The 22464-nt window shown below is 36.7% G+C and overlaps 1 protein-coding gene across 1 annotated transcript in view; it reads left to right on the top strand.

The window, feature by feature from the left end:
- LOC100408043 (POTE ankyrin domain family member A-like) overlaps positions 1 to 22464 on the top strand; it is a 70100-nt gene that overhangs the window by 40393 nt on the left and 7243 nt on the right. The window contains 4 exon segments of the mRNA XM_054246338.2: positions 9 to 39; positions 622 to 763; positions 14899 to 15112; positions 20199 to 20382. Of these exon segments, the coding sequence (XP_054102313.2) occupies positions 9 to 39; positions 622 to 763; positions 14899 to 15112; positions 20199 to 20382 (571 nt within the window).

The following is a 22464-nucleotide window of genomic DNA, read 5'->3' on the forward strand; positions in this document are numbered from 1 at the left end:
TTTTTCAGCCCTGAAAAGAAACCTAATGAAAACAACAAGGTACTGTTAAAAGTAAATTATCTAAAACATTATTGTCAAAAAAACACATTACAAAAGGTAAAGTGAGAATATTTTGTTATAAAGACATTTAGTTAGAAGAAAAAGGGCTTAAGGAACAGTGGCCATTGATAATGGCCTTTTAAGAAAAATCTGTTGTTTTAAAAGTGCCTTGGGCTGGGTGCAGTGGCTCACACCTGTAACCCAGAACTTTGGGAGTCCAAGGCGGGTGAGTCACAAGGTCAGGAGATTGAGACCATCCTGGCCAACATGGTGTAACCCTGTCTTTACTAAAAATACAATAATTAGCTGGGTGTCGTGGTGCATGTCTGTAATCCCAGCTACTCAGGAGGCTGAGGCAGGAGAATCACTTGAATCCAGGAGGCGGAGGTTGCAGTGAGCTGAGACTGAGCCACTGGACTCCAGCCTGGTGACAGAGTGAGACTTTGTCTTAAAAAAAAAAAAGCAAAAAGAAGTGCCTGTGGTTTTGCTCATATAAAAAGATGAATAAATACCACTTCTTTACATCTAGTATATTCTATAAATACTTTGCGGACATTTGAAACAGTGTTATTTGTCTTACAGGTCAAAAGCCAAATACATTCAGTGGATGATCTTGATGACATAAGTTGGCCATCGGAAGTAGCCTCAGAGGATTATGATTTGCTTTACTCTAATTATGAGACTTATATGTTGCTCAATGAACAACTCAACATGGATTTTAATGGTGTGAGTACTACATAAGTAGAAGGCCTTGTTTGTATCCTACAGTAATATTCACACACATTGCTTAGCATTGCATGGTAGAGCACTGACATGTGATAAGGTTGATTATCTCAGAAATAAGTTTAATGTTAAAACAGACTGAGAAATAATATATATTGTCTACCAAAGAGCTATGATAATTCTCTTGTCCCTTTATCAGTGTGAAGGGCAGTCTCAGCGTTTTTGTTGACTCTGCTTCTCACCTATGCCTTCCTTTCAGATCAGGTTACCATTCTTTCCCACTCAAGAGTACTGCAATAACCTTAGAACTGTTTTTCCTGCTACCCTACTTCCGGAGACCATGGTCTACTCTGAAACTATAATTGTTCATTTTTAATAATTCATATCTAATGTCTCTTGCTCATAACTCAGCTTACCACATCCCATTGCTATAAGGTTAAGATTTGAATCCTCTAGCTCTCTCCTGCATCTTGTAATACCTTTTTTTCCTCTGTGACCTTGCCATTGTCTTAGATGTTTATTCCTGCAATTGATAGCTTTAGTGAGGTATAACTGGTATGTGATAGACTACAATTTGATAAGTTTTGGCATATGTATGCACATGTTAAAGCATCACCATAATCAAGAGCAGTAACAAACCCATCATCCATAAAAGTTTCTTCCTGTCCCTTTGTATTCCCTTATTAAGAAACTACTAAATGTTTAAGTATTTGTACTACTTTCCATTCCTATCAGTAGTATTTGGTAATTCTTATTGTTCCATATCATCGTGAGCTGTTAGTATTGCTGTTAATTAGTTTTTAGTTTTAGCCATTCTAATGGGTACATGTTGTGTGTGTCATGATGGTGTGAATGTGCATTACCCTAAGGACTAAGACTGCTGAACATCTTCGCATGAGCTTATTTGCCACCTGTATATCTTCTTTAGTGACTCATCTTTTCCAATCTGGATAGCTTATAAAGATTTAAAAATTACATAGTTTTTATTCTTATTTGTTGAGTTTTAAGAGGTTTTTAAAAATAGATTCTCCTTGGAATGATTTTTCCCAGTTTGTGGCTTGACTTTTTGTTGATAATATATTAGTTTTTTCATTTTGATGAAGTCTGATACATCCGTTTGTTTAATTATGAATTTTGCTTTGTGTCTCATATCTAAAAAATCTTTGTCCAGCACAAGGCTTCAAAGATTTTCTTCTCTGCTTTCTTGAAGAATTGTCATGGTTTTAGGTTTTATGTTTAGATCTGCAATCCACTTTGTGTACACTTTTGCACGTGGAGTGAGGTGTGGATGCAAGATCATTTTATGGATGTGGATATCTAATAGTTCCAGCAGCATATGTTGAAAAGGCTGTCCCTTCTCCATGACACTGCCATTGTGCCTTTGTGAAAAATAAGTTGGCCGTATGTTTGTGGGTCTATTTCTGGACTTTGTTTGTGTTCCATTGGTCTACATATTCTTCCAGAGTTTAGCTGATAAACCTATCATAAGTTGAAAATCCACTTACTACCCAATAAACCCATCATACATTTGAAACATTCTACGTAGAATCATCTTTTTTTAAAAAATTTTTTATTGAATTTTAGGTTTTGGGGTACATGAGCAGAGCATGCAAGACAGTTGCGTAGGTACACAAATGGCAGTGTGCTTTGCTTTCCTTTTCCCCTTCGCCCACGTTTGGCATTTCTCCCCAGGCTATCCCTCCCCACCTCCCCCTCCCACTGGCCCCCTCCCCTTTTGCACCCTATAGATCCCAGTGTTTAGTACTCCCCTTTCTGTGTCCATGTGTTCTCATTTTTCCTCACCCTCCTATGAGTGAGAATATGCAGTGTTTCAATTTCTGTTCTTGTGTCAGTTTGCTGAGGATGATGTTCTCCAGATTCATCCATGTCCCTACAAACGACACAAACTCATCATTTCTGATTGCTGCATAATATTCCATGGTGTATATGTGCCACATTTTCCCAATTTAGTCTATTATCAATGAACATTTGTGTTGATTCCAGGTCTTTGCTATTGTAAACAGTGCTGCAATGAACATTCGTGTACATGTGTCCTTATAGTAGAATGATTTATAGTCTTTGGGATATATACCCAGTAATGGGATTTCTGGGTCAAATGGAATTTCTATTTCTAAGGCCTTGAGGAATCGCCACACTGTCTTCCACAATGGTTGAACTAATTTACACTCCCACCAACAGTGTAAAAGTGTTCCTTTTTCTCCACATCCTCTCCAGCATCTGTTGTCTCCAAATTTTTTAATGATCGCCATTCTAACTGGCGTGAGATGGTATCTCAATGTGGTTTTGATTTGCATCTCTCTGATTACCAGTGACGATGAGCATTTTTTCATATGATTGTTGGCCTCATATGTGTCTTCTTTCGTAAAGTATCTGTTCATATCCTTTGCCCACTTTTGAATGGGCTTGTTTGTTTTTTTCCTGTAAATCTGTTTGAGTTCTTTGTAAATTCTGGATATCAGCCCTTTGTCAGATGGGTAAACTGCAAAAATTTTTTCCCATTCTGTTAGTTGCCAATTCACTCTAGTGACTGTTTCTTTTGCCGTGCAGAAGCTGTGGAGTTTCATGAGGTCCCATTTGTCTATTTTGGCTTTTGTTGCCAATGCTTTTGGTGTTTTGTTCATGAAGTCCTTGCCTACTCCTATGTCCTGAATACTTTTGCCTAGATTTCCTTCTAGGGTTTTTATGGTGCCAGGTCTTATGTTTAAGTCTTTAATCCATCTGGAGTTAATTTTAGTGTAAGGTGTCAGGAAGGGGTCCAGTTTCTGCTTTCTGCACATGGCTAGCCAGTTTTCCCAACACCATTGGTTAAACAGGGAATCCTTTCCCCATTGCTTGTTTTTGTCAGGTTTATCAAAGATTGTATAGTTGTAGATATGTTGTGTTGCCTCCGGTGCCTATGTTTTGTTCCATTGGTCTATATCTCTGTATTGGTCCCAGTACCATGCTGTTCTGATTACTGTAGCCTTGTAGCATAGTTTGAAATCTGATAGTGTGATGCCCCCTGCTGTGTTCTTTTTGCTTAGAATTGACTTGGCTATGCGGGCTCTCTTTTGGTTTCATATGAAGTTCATGGTGGTTTTTTCCAGTTCTGTGAAGAAAGTCAATGGTAGCTTGATGGGGATAGCGTTGATTCTGTAAATTACTTTGGGCAGTATAGCCATTTTCATAATATTAATTCTTCCTAACCATGGACATGGAATGTTTTTCCATCTGTTTGTGTCCTCTCTGATTTCGTTGAGCAGTGGTTTGTAGTTCTCCTTGAAGAGGTCTCTTACGTTCCTTGTGAGTTGTATTCCAAGGTATTTTATTCTTTTTGTAGCAATTGCGAATGGCAGTTCGTTCTTGATTTGGCTTTCTTTAAGTCTGTTATTGGTGTAGACGAATGCTTGTGATGTTTGCACATTGATTTTATATCCTGAGACTTTGCTGAAGCTGCTTATCAGTTTCAGGAGTTTTTGGGCTGAGGCGATGGGGTCTTCTAGGTATACTATCATGTCGTCTGCAAATAGAGACAATTTGGCTTCCACCTTTCCTATTTGAATACCCGTTATTTCTTTTTCTTGCCTGATTGTTCTGGCTAGAACTTCCAGTACTATATTGAATAGGAGTGGTGAAAGAGGGCATCCTTGTCTAGTGCCAGATTTCAAAGGGAATGCTTCCATTTTTTGCCCATTCAGTATGATATTGGCTGTTGGTTTGTCATAAATAGCTTTTATTACTTTGAGATAGGTGCCATCGATACCGAGTTTATTGAGGGTTTTTAGCATAAAGGGCTGTTGAATTTTGTCGAATGCCTTCTCTGCGTCAATTGAGATAATCAGTGGTTTTTGTTTTTGGTTCTGTTTATGTGGTGAATGCCATTGATAGACTTGCGTATGTTGAACCAGCCTTGCATCCCCGGTATGAATCCTACTTGATCATGATGAATAAGTTTTTTGATTTGCTGTTGCAATCGGCTTGCCAATATTTTATTGAAGATTTTTGCATCTATGTTCATCATGGATATTGGCCTGAAGTTTTCTTTTCTCGTTGGGTCTCTGCCGGGTTTTGGTATCAGAATGATGTTGGTCTCATAAAATGATTTGGGAAGTATTCCCTCTTTTTGGATTGTTTGAAATAGTTTTAGAAGGAATGGTACCAGCTCCTCTTTGTGTGTCTGGTAGAATTCGGCTGTGAATCCGTCTGGACCTGGGCTTTTTTTGTGTGGTAGGCTCTTAATTGCTGCCTCGACTTCTGACCTTGTTATTGGTCTATTCATAGTTTCAGCTTCCTCCTGGTTTAGGCTTGGGAGGACACAGGAGTCCAGGAATTTATCCATTTCTTCCAGGTTTACTAGTTTATGTGCATAGAGTTGTTTATAATATTGTCTGATGATGGTTTGAATTTCTGTGGAGTCTGTGGTGATTTCCCGTTTATCATTTTTTATTGCATCTATTTGGTTGTTCTCTCTTTTATTTTTAATCAATCTGGCTAGTGGTCTGCCTATTTTGTTGATCTTTTCAAAAAACCAGCTCTTGGATTTATTGATTTTTTGAAGGGTTTTTCGTGTCTCAATCTCCTCTAGTTCAGCTCTGATCTTAGTTATTTCTTGTCTTCTGCTGGGTTTTGAGTTTTTTTGATCTTGCTCCTCTAGCTCTTTCAATTTTGACGATAGGGTGTCAATTTTGGATCTCTCCATTCTCTTCATATGGGCACTCTTTCCTCTGGAGACTGCTTTAAATGTGTCCCAGAGGTTCTGGCATGTTGTGTCTTCATTCTCATTGGTTTCGAAGAACTTCTTTATTTCTGTCTTCATTTCATTGTTTACCCAGTCAACATTCAAGAGCCAGTTGTTCAGTTTCTATGAAGCTGTGCGGTTCTGGGTTGGTTTCTGTATTCTGAGTTCTAACTTGATTGCACTGTGGTCTGAGAGGCTGTTTGTTATGATTTCCATTGTTTTGCATTTGTTGAGCAGTGCTTTACTTCCAATTATGTGGTCAATTTTAGAGTAGGTGTGATGTGGTGCTGAGAAGAATGTGTATTCTGTGGATTTGGGGTGGAGAGTTCTGTAAATGTCTATCAGGTTTGCTTGCTCCAGGTCTGAGTTCAAGCCCTGGATATCCTTGTTGATTTTCTGTCTGGTTGATCTGTCTAATATTGACAGTGGAGTGTTAAAGTCTCCCACTATTATTGTGTTGGAGTCTAAGTCTCTTTGTAATTCATTAAGAACTTGCCTATGTATCTGGGTGCTGGTTTTTTGAAAAGATCAACAAAATAGACAGACCACTAGCCAGATTGATTAAAAATAAAAGCGAGAACAACCAAATAGATGCAATAAAAAATGATAAACGGGAAATCACCACAGATTCCACAGAAATTCACACCATCATCAGAGAATATTATAAACAACTCTATGCACATAAACTAGTAAACCTGGAAGAAATGGATAAATTCCTGGACTCCTGTGTCCTCCCAGGCCTAAACCAGGAGGAAGCTGAAACTATGAATAGACCAATAACAAGGTCAGCAGTCGAGGCAGCTATTAAGAGCCTACCACTCAAAAAAGCCCAGGTCCAGACGGATTCACAGCTGAATTCTTCCAGACACACAAAGAGGAGCTGGTACCATTCCTTCTAAAACTATTTCAAACAATCCAAAAAGAGGGAAGCCTTCCCAAATCATTTTATGAGACCAATATTATCCTGATACCAAAACCCGGCCGAGACCCAACGAGAAAAGAAAACTTCAGGCCAATATCCATGATGAACATAGATGCAAAAATCTTCAATAAAATATTGGCAAGCCGATTGCAACAGCAAATCAAAAAACTTATTCATCATGATCAAGTAGGATTCATCCCGGGGGTGCAAGGCTGGTTCAACATATGCAAGTCTATCAACGTCATTCACCACATAAACAGAACCAAAAACAAAAACCACATGATTATCTCAGTTGACGCAGAGAAGGCATTCGACAAAATTCAACAGCCCTTTATGCTAAAAACCTTCAATAAACTCCGTATCGATGGAAGGTATCTCAAAGTAATAAAAGCTATTTATGACAAACCAACAGCCAATATCATACTGAATGGGCAAAAAATGGAAGCATTCCCTTTGAAATCTGGCACTAGACAAGGATGCCCTCTTTCACCACTCCTATTCAATATAGTACTGGAAGTTCTAGCCAGAGCAATCAGGCAAGAAAAAGAAATAACAGGTATTCAAATAGGAAAGGTGGAAGCCAAATTGTCTCTATTTGCAGACGACATGATAGTATACCTAGAAGACCCCATCGCCTCAGCCCAAAAACTCCTGAAACTGATAAGCAGCTTCAGCAAAGTCTCAGGATATAAAATCAATGTGCAAAAATCACAAGCATTCGTCTACACCAACAACAGACTTAAAGAAAGCCAAATCAAGAACGAACTGCCATTCACAATTGCTACAAAAAGAATAAAATACCTTGGAATACAACTCACAAGGAACGTAAGGGACCTCTTCAAGGAGAACTACAAACCACTGCTCAACGAAATCAGAGAGGACACAAACAGATGGAGAAACATTCCATGTCCATGGTTAGGAAGAATTAGTATTGTGAAAATGGCTATACTGCCCAAAGTAATTTACAGAATCAACGCTATCCCCATCAAGCTACCATTGACTTTCTTCACAGAGCTGGAAAAAACCACCATGAACTTCATATGGAACCAAAAGAGAGCCCGCATAGCCAAGTCAATTCTAAGCAAGAAGAACACAGCGGGGGGCATCACACTACCGGATTTCAAACTATGCTACAAGGCTACAGTAATCAAAACAGCATGGTACTGGTACCAAAACAGAGATATAGACCAATGGAACAAAACAGAGGCACCGGAGGCAGGACAACACATCTACAACTATACAATCTTTGATAAACCTGACAAAAACCAGCAATGGGGAAAGGATTCCCTGTTTAACAAATGGTGTTGGGAAAACTGGCTAGACATGTGCAGAAAGCAGAAGCTGGACCCCTTCCTGACCCCTTACACTAAAATTAACTCCAGATGGATTAAAGACTTAAACATAAGACCTGGCACCATAAAAACCCTAGAAGGAAACCTAGGCAAAACTATCCAGGACATAGGAACAGGCAAGGACTTCATGAACAAAACACCAGAAGCATTGGCAACAAAAGCCAAAATAGACAAATGGGACCTAATTAAACTCCACAGCTTCTGCACAGCAAAAGAAACAGTCACTAGAGTGGATTGGCAACCAACACAATGGGAAAAAGTTTTTGCAGTTTACCCATCTGACAAAGGGCTGATATCCAGAATTTACAAAGAACTCAAACAGATTTACAGGAAAAAAACAAACAAGCCCATTCAAAAGTGGGCAAAGGATATGAACAGACACTTTACGAAAGAAGGCATATATAAGGCCAACAATCATATGAAAAAATGCTCATCGTCACTGGTCATCAGAGAGATGCAAATCAAAACCACGTTGAGATACCATCTCATGCCAGTTAGAATGGGGATCATTAAAAAATCTGGAGACAACAGATGCTGGAGAGGATGTGAAGAAAAAGGAACACTTTTACACTGTTGGTGGGAGTGTAAATTAGTTCAACCGTTGTAGAAGACAGTGTGGCGATTCCTCAAGGCCTTAGAAATAGAAATTCCATTTGACCCAGCAATCCCATTACTGGGTATATATCCGAAGGACTATAAATCGTTCTACTATAAGGACACATGTACACGAATGTTCATTGCAGCACTGTTTACAATAGCAAAGACCTGGAATCAACCTAAATGCCCATTGATAATAGACTGGATTGGGAAAATGTGGCACATATACACCATGGAATATTATGCAGCAATCAGAAATGATAAGTTTGTGTCGTTTGTAGGACATGGATGAATCTGGAGAACATCTTCCTCAGCAAACTGACGGAAGAACAGAAAATGAAACACCGCATATTCTCACTCATAGGTGGGTGATGAAAAATGAGAACGCATGGACACAGAAAGAGGAGTGTTCTCTTGGGTCTATTGGGGGGAAAAGGGGAGGGCCAGTGGGAGGGGGAGGTGGGGAGGGATAGCCTGGGGAGAAATGCCAAATATGGGTGAAGGGGAGAAGCAAAGCAAAGCACACTGCCATGTGCGTACCTACACAACCGTCTTGCATGCTCTGCTCATGTACCCCAAAACCTAAAATCCAATAAAAAATTTTTTAAAAAAATTTCAGACTGTTTGTAGCTAGTATATGAAAATACGGCTGATTTTTATATGTTGACTTTTGTATCCTCTAGCCTTGCTAAACCTACTTATTAGTTTTAGTACCTTCTTTGGAAGATTGGATCAGATTTTATACACAGAAGAAAGATTATTAAATCTTTTTATTCTCTAACTATTGTTTTACTCAAGATAGGAAATCTTTTAGACTTGTGGCAAAATAATCTCTGTTGCAGTTAACTATGCCATTGTAGTCTGAGAGCAACCAGGGAGGATACATACATTAATGAACACAGCTGTGTTCCAATAAAACATTATTTACAAAAAGAAGAAGCTGGCCCACAGGTTGTAGTTTATCTACCCCTATTGTGTGATCATGGTTGTGAACAAAGACAGTTTTACTTCTTCTTTCCAACTTGGATACCTTTTATTTCTTTTTCTTGTCTGACAGCACTGGCTAGAATCTTTAGCACAATGCTTACTAAAGTTTGAACTGCAGATATTCCTATGTTGTTGCTTATATGGGGAAAGCATTCAGTTTGTTGTGGTGATAGATGTTAATTGTGGGTTTATCATAGATGCATTGTCTCACTCTGATGAATTTCATTTGTATTCTTAGGTTGATGAGAGTTTTTTTTTAAATCAAGAATGAAGTTGAATTTTACCGAATGCCCTTTATCTACTGAGATGATCATATGGCTCTTTTCTTTTAGCTTTTTAATGAGGGGAATAACTGATATTTTAATGTTAAACAAATCTTGCATTTTAGAATTAATCCCATTTGCTTAGGATGTAGGCTTTTAAAAAGTGCATCACTGGGGCCAGACACGGTGGCTCATGCTGGTAGTTTCAGCAATTTGGTTGGTCAAGGCAGGAGGATGGCTTGAAGCTGGAGTTTGAGACCAACCTGGGCAACAATGACCCTATATTTATTTGTATTCAGTTTGCCAAAATTTTGTTTAGCTATTTTTAAAAGACTATTTTAATGTAGTTGTAGGTTCACAGCAGCATTGAGAGTAAGGTACAGAGATTGTCCATGTACTTCCTGTCCCCAGACACAGATAGCCTTCCCCAATATCAGTATCACTCACTAGGGTGGTACAGTATATGACTGATGAACCAAAATGGCATGTCATAATCATCCAAAGTTCATAGTTTAGATTAGTGTGCACTTTTGGTGTTGTACATTCTGTAGGTTTGGAAATTGTATAAAGTATTTTTATGGCTCTTAAACTCCTTTATGTTTCACCTATCTGCCCTTTCCTGTCCTCCTTAACCCCAGGCAACCACTGATCTTTTTACAGTATCCATAGTGTTGCCTTTTTGAGGATGTCGTATGATTTCCTGTATGAGGAAATCATACAGTGCATAGCTTTCAGATTGGCGTCTTTCACTTAGTAATATGCATTTATGTTTCCATCACATCTTCTCATAAGCTGACACCTCATTTCTGTTTGGCATTGAATAGTAGTTTGTTGTATGACTGTACCAGATGCTCTTCATTCGCCTATTGCAGGATATCTTGGTTGCTTCAAAAACTGGTTAAATTTTTTGTCAACGTTCATGAGGAAGTTTTCTTTTTTGCAATATCATTTGGCTCAGGGTAATACTAGCATTGTAGATTGAGCTGTGTTGTATTTCTCCTCTTTATATTTGTGGGGAGATGTTGTGTAAAATTATATTATGTCTTCCTAAAATGTTTGATAGAATTCACCAGCATAGCTGTCTGGGCTTGGAGTTTCTCAACTTTATTTTCTTTTGTAGATATAGGGTGATTTGGGTTATCTGTTTCTTCTTGATTGAGCTTTGGTGATTTTTATATTTCAAGGAACGTGTCCATTTAACCTACGTTGTCATGGTTAGTTACATAAAACTCAAACTATTATCTTTCTATTCTTTTAATATCTGTAGAATTTATAAAAATGTCACATTGGGCTGGCATGGTGGCTCATGCCTGTAATCCGAGCACGTTGGGAGGCCAAGGTGGTGGATCACCTGAGGTCAGGACTTTGAGATCAGCCTGGCCAACATGGTGAGACCCCATCTCTTGTAGAAATGCAAAAATTAGCTGGGCATGGTGGTGGGCACCTGTAATCCCAGCTGCTCGGGAGGCTGAAGCAGGAGAATCACTGGAACCTGGGAGGCAGAGGTTGCAGTTAGTGGAGAGTGTACTATTGCACTCCAACCTGGGCAACAGAGTGAGACTCTGTTTCCAAAAAAACCCCACATATTTCTGAAATTAGTAATTTGTTCTTTTTATTTTTTGTATCATCAGCCTGGTTAGATCGAGGTTTGTCACTTTCATTGACCTCCTCAAAATGTTTGGTTTCATTGATTTTCCCTATTATTTCTCTGTTTTACTGGTTTCGTCTTTGATGTCATCATGTTTGGCCTGCTATCACAAAACACCAAAGACTGGGTAGCTTAAAACAACAGAAACTGATTTGTTACATTCTTGGAGGCTGCAAAGTCCAAGATCCAGGTGCCAGGATATTTAGTGTCTGGTGAGGGACCAATTCTTTGTTTCTAGGTTTCCTTTTTTCCCCTGTGTGCTACATATGGCAAAAGGGGTGAATGAGCTCTCTGGGCTCTCTTAGATAAGGGCACTAATCCCATTCATAAGGACTTGGGTTCCATGAGGTAGTCGCCTCCACAAAGCAGCAGTTTCTAATAACATCACCTCTGTGATTATGTTTCAACATAGGAGTTTTGGGAGGACACAAATGTTCAGACCATAGCAGATGTTTGTTATATAATTTCCTCTGCTTCTTTTGGGTTTAATTTGCTCTCTCTCTCTTTTTGAAATTTGTTCTTTTATACTTTCTTAAGATAGAAGTGAAGGCCATTGATTTGAGGGTCTTCCAGTATAGACATTCAGTGCTAACTTTTTATTTAAGTACTGTTGTAGCTATATTCTACAAATTGTGTTGTATAGAATTTTCTTTCTTTCTTTTCTTTTTTTTTTTTTGAGACAGTCTTGGTCTGTTACCCAGGCTGGAGTGCAGTGGCACAATCTTGGCTCACTGCAACCTCTGCCTCCTGGGTTCAAGCAATTCTCCTGCCTCAGCCTCCTGAGTAGCTAGGATTACAGGTGTGTGCCACCTGCCTAGCTAATTTTTGTATTTTTAGATGGGGTTTCACCATGTTGGTCAGGCTGGCCTCAAACTCCTGACCTCATGATCCACCTGCCTCGGTCCTCCAAGTGCTGGGATTGCAGGCATGAGCCACCGTGCCCAGGCAGTATTTTCATTTTTATTCAGTTCAAAATAGTTTTTAATTTCTCTTTGCATCACCTCTTTGACCTAGGGTTATTTAGATGTGTGTTACTTTGTTTCCAAATTTTTGAGTATTTTCATGAGATATTTTGTTATTGATTTCTAATTTGATTCATTTGTGGTCAGGGGTCATACATTATATGACTTAAATCCATTGACTTAATTCCTTTATGAAGATTTATTGTATGGCCTAGAATATGGTCTGTTTTACTAAGTGTTCTTGAGAAACACAGTGTTCTTGAAGAATGCTGTCATCTTGCTGATTTTCTGCCTCCTTTTTCTATCATGTATTGAGTAAGCAATATTGAAATCTCAGACTCTACCTGTGAATTTGTCAATTTCTTTTATCAGTTTTTTTGCCTATGTTTTTGATGCTGTTATGTTACTAGTACATAAACATTTAGGATTATGTGTTCTTGATTAATTGAACATTTTATCATTATGAAATGATGTTGTTTATAGCTAGTAATATTGTTTGCTGTGAAATCTATGCTGATATTACCATAACTATTCCTGCTTAGTTTTCTTTTGTCAATTGTTTGTGTGGTATATATTTTTCCTTCTTTTAACCAATTTGCATTTTTACATATAAAATGTGTTTCTTATAGGTAGCATGAAGTAGGATTTGCTTTTGATAGAGTTTAACAATCTGTCTTTTAATTTAGGTTTTAAGGCCAGTTTTATTTATAATGTGATTATTGATATATTAATAGTTAAGTTTATCTGTCATCATGCTGTTTGATTTTCATTAGTTCCAGCTGTTCTTTTTTCCCTTCTTTTTCTGCTTTCTTTTCAATTAGTTATATAACTTCTATGATTTAGTTTTCTCTCTCTTTTATTGGCTTATTGGCTATAACTCTTCTTTTGCTATCTTGGTGGTTGCATTACAATTTGTACTGTATGATTTTAACTTATCACAGCTCACCTTGAGGCAATATTATGTCATATCATATATAGCATAAGAAAATTAGAGTAGTATACTTTCATCTCCTGTCTCCCAGCCAGATTTGTGAGATTATAGTTTTCATTAAGTTTAGAAGGTTTCTGGCCATTTTATCTTTATGATTTGTCTTTCTACCTTTCTCTTTGGGGATTTATATATTATTGCTTAAAGTTTTCTCATAGTTCTCTGATGTCTCCAGTTTTTAAATCTTCTTTTTTTGTGATATCTAGTCTGTATTTACTTCCACTCAGTGTTGTTTTCAGTTCTGACTTTTCTTTTTTGAGACAAATTTCGCTCTGTTGCCCAGGTTGGAGTGCAGTAGATCGATCACCACTCACTCCAACCTCTGCCTCCCAGGTTCAAGCAATACTCCTGCATCAACCTCCTGAGAAGCTGCAGTTATGGGTGTCTACCACGATGCCCAACTAATTTCTTTGTATTTTTATTAGAGAGGGGGTTTCATCGTGTTGGTCAGGCTGGTCTTGGACTCCTGACCTGAAGTGATTTGCCTGTCTCAGCCTTCCAACGTGCTGGGATTACAGGTATGAGCCACCGTAACTGACCTAGTCTTAACTTTTTAATTTGAATTCCTACTAGTGCAGTTTGCTTTCAAAAAATACCTTCCATGCTTCTGCTTGAGATTTATTTGTGGACACAGTTGACTTACTTATAAACAACCCGATCTTTCTGGTCTTGCATTATGATTTGGGCTAACTTTCCACTCCTGAGGTAAGGTGTTTCTGATAACACTATTCTTTATTTTGTGAATTTTTTCCAGTATCAGTCATAGGAATGGACAGTCTTCCTGGTATATTGTGAGCAACAGACACTATTTCTTCTAATTTTTTAAGAAAATATTTCCCTTTTCTCAAGTAGTTTCCTAGCACACATGTAGTGTTCATTACTCTGTTAAATAAATACCCAAGGGGGTATTTTTGCAGATCTCCAGTGTTCTTTTCCTGTACTGCTGTCATCTTTCCAGTGTTCTGTTTTGTGGTTTCTGTCTACCTCGGTTTTTTGAGACTCTTGGCTTCATTGTGCCAACTCAAGGAATCTGGTGGACTGCACCTCAGTTTTTTTTCTCCTGATATGGTGGCCTGGAAACTTTGTCAAGTTAGGGAGCTGGGGTGTTGGTAAGGCTTACTTCATTTGTTTCCTGTCTTACAGGGATTGTCTTCATTACATAAAGTCCATGTTCTCCAAAATCACTGTAGTATGTATTTTGTCTTTTTTGTTTTTGTTTCAGACAAGAAGGTAAATCAGTATCTGCTGCTCCATTGTGGCCAGAAGAGACTGCAGCAGAGCTTCAGCACCTTCCATACTGGCTGGAATATTTCTCTACATCTTTTACTTAACTGCTTCCTTTTGTCCTTCATTACTCAATGTAGCCATCTCTTTTCCAGGGAAATCTTCCTGAGCCCAGTATATATCAAATTCAATGTGATCGTAGAACTGTTTTCTTGCAGCATCCATCTGAATTTGTAATTTCACTTTTATCGTCCTTGTTCTTCAGTACACTTAAAATTAAACAAGAGCAGAGTTATTGTTTTTTTCTCTGCAAAGCTCAGTAGAATGTCTCCCACATGGTAGGAAATCAGTGCATATTTGTTTGGTGTATGGATGGGTGAATGTTAAAATGCACAGGACTTTATATCCAAAAAGTACTCATATATTTTATTTCTACCTTATTTTCCCCGATGCAGATTCTGCCAGCCTGTCAAAAATCCAGGATGCAGTTCTTTCCGATGAACACTTACTAGAACTTCAAAATAATCAGTGGGAACAACTTACCATAGAAATGGAGCAAATGGAAAATATGATTCATGTACTAGAGAAGGAGCTATCTGAAACAAAGGAAGCACAATTACAGTTACTGCATCAAAAAGGTGAATTTGAGCAAGAACTCTCCACTTTGAGGTATGATATTCTAGTTTAAAAATATTTTAGCTTTTTATTTTATACTAAAGATATATGTGAGAATTGTTGTGATTGCTGACTTTCTGGGGCTTAATGGGAAAAAATGTCTTGGTCTTGTGGAGTATGAAAATTTTGGAAATAATATAACAAATTCTTCATTGTGATTCTTCTAATAATTGCATATTCTTTTATATTATGATTTTAATGGCTATATAGAAGTCCACCAATCAGAAATCTCATAATTTAACAAATTGTGGAGTTTTAAATTCTTTTGTGTTAGAATTAATGCTGCAAGGAACATCTTTTATTATTATTAACATTATTACCATTACCATTATTAGACACTATTATTAGACATTATTATTAGGGTTTTGCTCTGTCACTGAGGCTAGAGTGCAGTGGTGCAATCATAGCTCACTACAGCTTTGAACTTTTGGGCTCAAGGGATCCTTGCACCTCAGTTTTTTAAATAGCTAGAAGAATAGGTACACACTCCCATGCCTGGCTAACTTTTTAAACTTTTCATCAAGACAAGGTCTCACTATGTTGCCCAGGATGACCTCCAACTCCTGACCTCCAACAATCCTCCTGCCTGAGCCTTTCAAAGCATTGGGATTAAAGGCATGAGCCATTGCACCCAGTCCAGAACATCTTTTCTATAAATTATTTTCTAGATTTTGAATTATTTACTTTAAATAAAGTCTTCAATATAGAATTTTTTATTTAAAATGTGGAAACTTTTTTAAAAAGTCCTTGGATCAATATTTCTAAATTGTCCTCAGGAATATTTGTATTTAATGCATGCTGGGGTTAATACCTAGGTGATGGATTGATAGATGCAGCAAAGCACCATGGCACACGTTTACCTATGAAAGAAACCTGCACACTCTGCACATGTATTCCAGAAATTAAAAATTAAAATTAAAAAATAATATTTGTATTAATTTACAGTTCAACCGACAGAGCATGAAATGGCCATTTGTCTCAAATCAGAATACTTTTTAAAAAACTTTTTACAATTTTGTTCTTCTTTTTACTCCGTGTTTAGATTTACTTATTTCTATTTCAGCAGCTTTAGGGGTACAAGTTACATGGATGAATTGTATAGTGGCGAAGTCTGGGATTTGAGTGTACCCATCACCCAATAGGTAGTTTTGATTGCTCATTTTCCTTCTTTTCTTGCTTCTTCTGAGTTTCTGATGTCATTACACCACTCTGTTCGCCTTTACAGTCCCATATCACAGCTCCCACTTATAAAAGAGCATGTGGTATTTGTTGTTTCATTCCAGGGTTACTTTACTTAGAATAATGGCCTCTAATTATCCAGGTGTCTGCAAAAGACATTGTATTATTATTCTTTACAGCTGAGCAATATTCTGTGGTATGGGTGCATACACACACACACACACACACACACACACACACACACATGCATATATGTATAGATACCACATTTTCTTTATTCTAGACACCAGTTGGATACTGGTTGATTCTATATCTTCATCTATTGTGAATTGTGCTGCAGTAAACATATGTATGCAAGTGTTTTTTTGATATAATGATTTACTTTATTTTGGGTAGATATCCAGAAATGAGAATGCTGGATAGAATGGTAGGATGTAACTTTATGAGTTCTTTGATGAATCTCTGTACTGTTTTCCATAGATTTTGTACTAACTTGGATTCCTACGAACAGTGTATAACTGTTCTCTTTTTGTCACATCCACACCAATATCTATTGTTTTTTGATTTTTAATAATCCCAGTTTGGCTACAATGAGGTGATGTCTCATTTTGTTTCATTTTACATTTCCCTCGTAAGTGATGTTTAGCGAGTTTTATATGCTTGTTCACCATTTGTATATCTTCTTTTGAGAAATGTCTATTCATGATATTTGCCCACTTTTTAATGGAATTATTTGTATTTTTCCTGCTGATTGGTTTGAGTTTCTTGTAGATTATGAATATTAGTCCTCTGTGAGATTCATAGTTTGCAAATATTTTTTCTCATTCCATAGGTTGTTGGTTTACTCTGATGATTATTTCTTTTTTTTTTCTTATTGGATTTTAGGTTTTGGGGTACATGAGCAGAGCATGCAAGACAGTTGTGTAGGTACACACATGGCAGTGTGCTTTGCTTTTCTTCTCCCCTTCACCCACATTTGGCATTTCTCCCCAGGCTATCCCTCCCCACCTCCCCCTCCCACTGGCCCTCCCCTTTTCCCCCCAATAGACCCCAGTGTTTAGTACTCCCCTTTCTGTTTCCATGTGTTCTTATTTTTCATCACCCACCTATGAGTGAGAATATGCGGTGTTTCATTTTCTGTTCTTGTGTCAGTTTGCTGAGGATGATGTTCTCCAGATTCATCCATGTCCCTACAAACGACACAAACTCATCATTTCTGATTGCTGCATAATATTCCATGGTGTATATGTGCCACATTTTTCCTTATTTCTTTTGCTGTGCTGAAGCTTTTTAGTTTCATTAGGTTTTATTTATTTATTTACTTTCATTTTTGTTGCATTTGCTTTTAGGGTCTTCCCCATAAATTCTTTGCCTGGCCAGTGTTTTCAGGTCTTAGGTTTAGGCCTTTAATCTATCTTGAATTAATTTTTGTATATGGTTAGAGATAGAGATCCAGTTTCATTCTTTTTCCTGTGGCTATCTTTTTTTCCAGCACCATTTATTGAATAACATGTACTTCCTCTAGCATATTTTTGTGTATCATTTCTCAAAGATCATTTGCTTGTAAGTGGCTTTATTTCTGACTTGTGTATTCTACTCCATTGATCTGTGTATCTACTTTTATACCAGTATCATGCCATTTTTGTTTCTGTAGCCTTAGAGTATGATTTGAAGTCAGGTAATGTGATGCCAACATATTTGTTCCTCTTGCTTGGTATGTCTATTGTTATTCAGGCTCTTTCACGGCTCTACATAAATGTCAGCATTTTTAAATGATTCTATGAAGAATGACATTGGTAGTTTGATAGGAATTGTATGGAATCTGTAGACTGCTTTGGGCACTCTAGTCATTTTTACAATATCAGTTCTTTCAGTCCATGAACATAGGATGTATTTTCATTTGTGTCATCTATTATTTCTTCAGTGGTGTTTTCCAGTTATCCTTATATAGATCACTCTACTCCCTCATTAAGTATATTCCTAGGCATTTTACACTTTTGCAACCATTGTAAAAGGGATTGGGTTCTTGAAATTACTCTCAGCTTTGTTGTAGTTGGTGTATAGTGGTGATACTGATTGATATTCATTTATTTTGTAAACTCTGAGATTTTACTGAATTCATTTATCAAACCTAGGAGTGTTGGCCAGGCATGATGGCTCATGCCTGTAATCCCAGAACTTTGGGAGGCCAAACCGGGTGGATCACCTGATGTCAAGAGTTCGAGACTGTGCTGACCAACGTGGAGAAACCCCGTCTCTACTAAAAATACAAAATTAGCTGCATGTGATGGTGCGTGCCTGTAATTCCAGCTACTAGTGATGCTGAGGCAGGAGAATTGATTGAACCCAGGAGGCGGAGGTTGCAGCGAGCCGAGATCACACCATTGCAATCTAGGCTGGGCAACAACAGGGATTCTGTCTAAAAAAATATCTAGGAGTATTTAGTAGGAGTTTTTATGGTTTTCTAGGTATAAGACAATATCATTGGGGAAGAGATAGTTTTAATTCCTTTTTTCCAGTTTGGGTGCTCTTTATTTCTCTTGCCCAGTTGCTTTGCCTGGGAATTCCTAGTTTTATTCTTAGCTTTCATGAAATAAAAAGTAAAAGGAAAGTGATTAATGATTAATTTATTTTACATCCGTCATACCAGTTAACATTAATTCTGTTCTACATTAAAATACATATTGTTCTTCATTGCTTAAATATTAGAGCATGTCTTGTTCCAAAAGGAATTTCTGAGTTGTTTATAAAATAGATAGGTATCAAGAATATAAGTGGAAAGTGTTTCCAGAAAATAAATATAAAAAGTATGGGCTAACACAGGGGCTTCCAATCCCCAGGCCACAGACTAGTACCAATCCCTGGTCTGTTAGGAACTGGACCACACAGCAGGAGGTTAGTGGCAGGTGAGAAATAAAGGTTCATTAGTGTTTACAACCACTTCCCTTCACTTGCATTACTGCCTGAGCTCTTCCTCCTGTCAGATCAGTGGTGGCATTGGATTGTCCTAAGAGTGTCACCCTACCCTGCTGTAAGCTATCCATGCAGGGGATCTAGGTTGTGTTCTCCTTATGAGAATCTAATGCCTGATAATCTGTCACTGTCTCCTATCACCTCCAGATGGAACCATGTAGCTACAGGAAAACAAGCTCATGGCTCCCACTGATTCTACATTATGATGAGTTATATAACTAGTTCATTGTATATTATGATTAATAATAATAGAAGTACACAATAAATGCAATGTTCTTGAATCATTTTGGAAACATCCCCCCACCTCAGATTTATGGAAAAATTATCCTCCATAGAACCACTGACTGGTGCCAACATGGTTGGGGACAGCTGGGTTAACAGATGTGAGACCCTTTTGCTTTGTCTTGGATTAATCTGCAGATATACATTGTGTTAAAGACATCTGATGGTGACATCTTTCCCTGTAAATCATTTTAGGGATACTTGCAGTATTTCGTGAAAATTAAAATGTTTTCTAGTGAATTTATAAACTTGTTTATTTGTAAATAGTATGTTCTTTTTAATTAGTTAATTTGAAATGATCTGTCCTAATTAAGAAGTTCCTATGACTGTGTGAAAAAGAGGTAATTTTCAACTTGTAACTTTACTGAATAATTTCTAATATCCTTTCCCATAACATTTATCGGAGTTACTAGTAACAAAAACTCACCAATTAGCAAGATGTTCTTTCCTCTCTACCTTTCAAGTATTTATCCCTTGGGAGAGATTGAAGGAATAAATTAAAAGCATGAAAACTAGAAAGAAAAAATAGTCAAAAACACAGAGATTTTACTTGAATAATAAACCTATACAGGAAGGGCTAGATCACAAAATAAACTTTTTTATTTTCTAACAAAACAACTTTTACTATAACTGTATTTAACTGTAGATTGGCCTTAAAACAAGAAGAAGAGAAGACAAGGAATGCAGATATGTTGTACAAAAAAGGTAGAGAGGATTTAAAAAGAAAACAAGAGGAATATGAAAAAGAAGTTGAAATGGACCAACAACGCAAACAGACTTTGCAAACACAAGCCATGGAATTAAGGACAGTAAGAAACAATTTGGATCAGGTATATTAATTTCAGATACAAATTTTATATTTTCAATTTTATGTTTCATCAGTATTACTTATAATATTCCTTTGATTTAATGTGGTATGTTATTTAGATGTAAAACACACCAAAACTGTTATCTAATTTTTAAAATGTGCTATGACATTTATAGTTAGAGTATTTGTAAACCTTGGCATTTCAGTCTGTGATGCTCAGTCTATGTTTTCAGAATGAAGAAATGGGAAATGAGTTTAATTACTGACATTCATGCTCATTTATGGATTTTGATGTTAAAATACAGGCTAAATAGCTTTGAAACTGTAATGAAATGTGTTAAATATTTTGACAGAAATTTTATTATACAGTACTGTATCTTTCTATAGGTAAGAACTGTTTTTCCTCTTAGAGAAATTTGACTGTTATGTATGCAACTAAAATTCTAATGATTCTTGAGGGTTAAAAGTTTTTGTTTAAGAGGCTACTTTCTTCTAACAGTTTTATAAAAGAGGTTCTGCTCTTTTAGACTTTCTTTTTCAGTCCTATTAAACCAAAAATGTACTGTATCTCTGGGTTGTGCAGGAACAAAATATTAACCAGAAGCAACTTTCTGAAGAACAGAATGGTAGAATATTACTAGCTGAGATTCTGACTGATTATCAAAAGCAGATAGAAGTGATTGAAAAGAAAATGAATTCTGAGGAATTTTCTTTGGTCATTTTCAAATATTTTTATATGTGTATATTTGAAAACCCAACCCTGTGTATTTTGGAAAGCATAAAGGATTTTTATATCTCACACACACACATATATATAGACATATATATGTATATATCCTTTATCATGTATCTATATATGTATATATAGAATAAAGCCATGTTCTTAATTCAACTCCATTTGCCTGCAGCAGTCTAGTGGTGACATTCACAATGGCCTCAATCCAAAGGAGAAACATTTGGTATTTTTCATAAGAATTGAAGTTCTTTTTACTATCAAAAATAAGTTTTACTATTAACAACAGATTTTCTAGCTTTTGGACATTATTTCATCTTCTTAGAATATTAATGGAAAGGTCAGTTCATTATTTTCACTCATAGGAAAGCAGGAAATATATAGCTGATTCAGAGGCCATATTGTGGATGTCACTATCCTTACGTTTGAGGAGAATACCAGTTTACTCCATGTAGTTTCTCATTTCAATGCAAAGAGGTTTGGAAACAGTGACATGCCATAATGCACATTTAGTGACAATTTATCGATAAGTATTTTGTTCCCAGAGAAATAGTTCAGTATGTTTTCCTCTGTTTAACATGAATTATTGTTTTAAACATTATAAAGAGGAAATAAAAGTTATTGCAATGGCAAATAATCTCATGAGTTCTAAGAAAAGCTCTATAAGTTGTAATATATTTACCATTCATATTTTGAAATGAAAGACTTATTTTGTATTTATATATTTATACCATAGAAAGAACTATGATTTTGTGGAGTATCACTAGAAGTAGCATCAGAAGACCTGAGGAAAATGCTGCATCTTGCATATTTTTCAACCTTTCCTTTTAAGTATTGTTATCTTACATGAGTTTAGTGTTGTATGCAGAAGTGTGGTGCTTAGATGCAGATGTGTACAATGTAGAAGGGGACAGTGCTTAGATTTAACCATGATGAATAAATGTAATTCTTATGCCTGACTATACAAATACTAGAAAAGTAGAATGTTGATAAAACATTCTTCAGACAAAGGAACTTAAAGAACTTTGAGAAATTGCTTCTATCCACTTATCAGAGTGTAAACGCAACTTAAAATATATAGTCAAATGTGTTAATCTTATATTTTATGCCTCTGGGTTTTTTGTAACTCAGAGAAAGGCTTTTACAATTTTGAGATTCGTAAAAATTCTCTAGTGATTTATTTTTTATAATCTTGAAATAAATATTTAAACTTTTGGGAATTCACACTCTGTTAGGCTTGAAGTTTTGTCCAATGTTTTTTCCAGTTAAATATTCTCTACGGGAATTATTTCATTATACAAATATACAGGTTACTCTTTAATTTCAGAACAAATTATGTCATTCTATTGAGGGCTAACTAAAAGTTCTCTT

This window comes from Callithrix jacchus, chromosome 16 (genome assembly GCF_049354715.1).
Source record: "Callithrix jacchus isolate 240 chromosome 16, calJac240_pri, whole genome shotgun sequence".
NCBI lineage: Eukaryota > Metazoa > Chordata > Mammalia > Primates > Cebidae > Callithrix > Callithrix jacchus.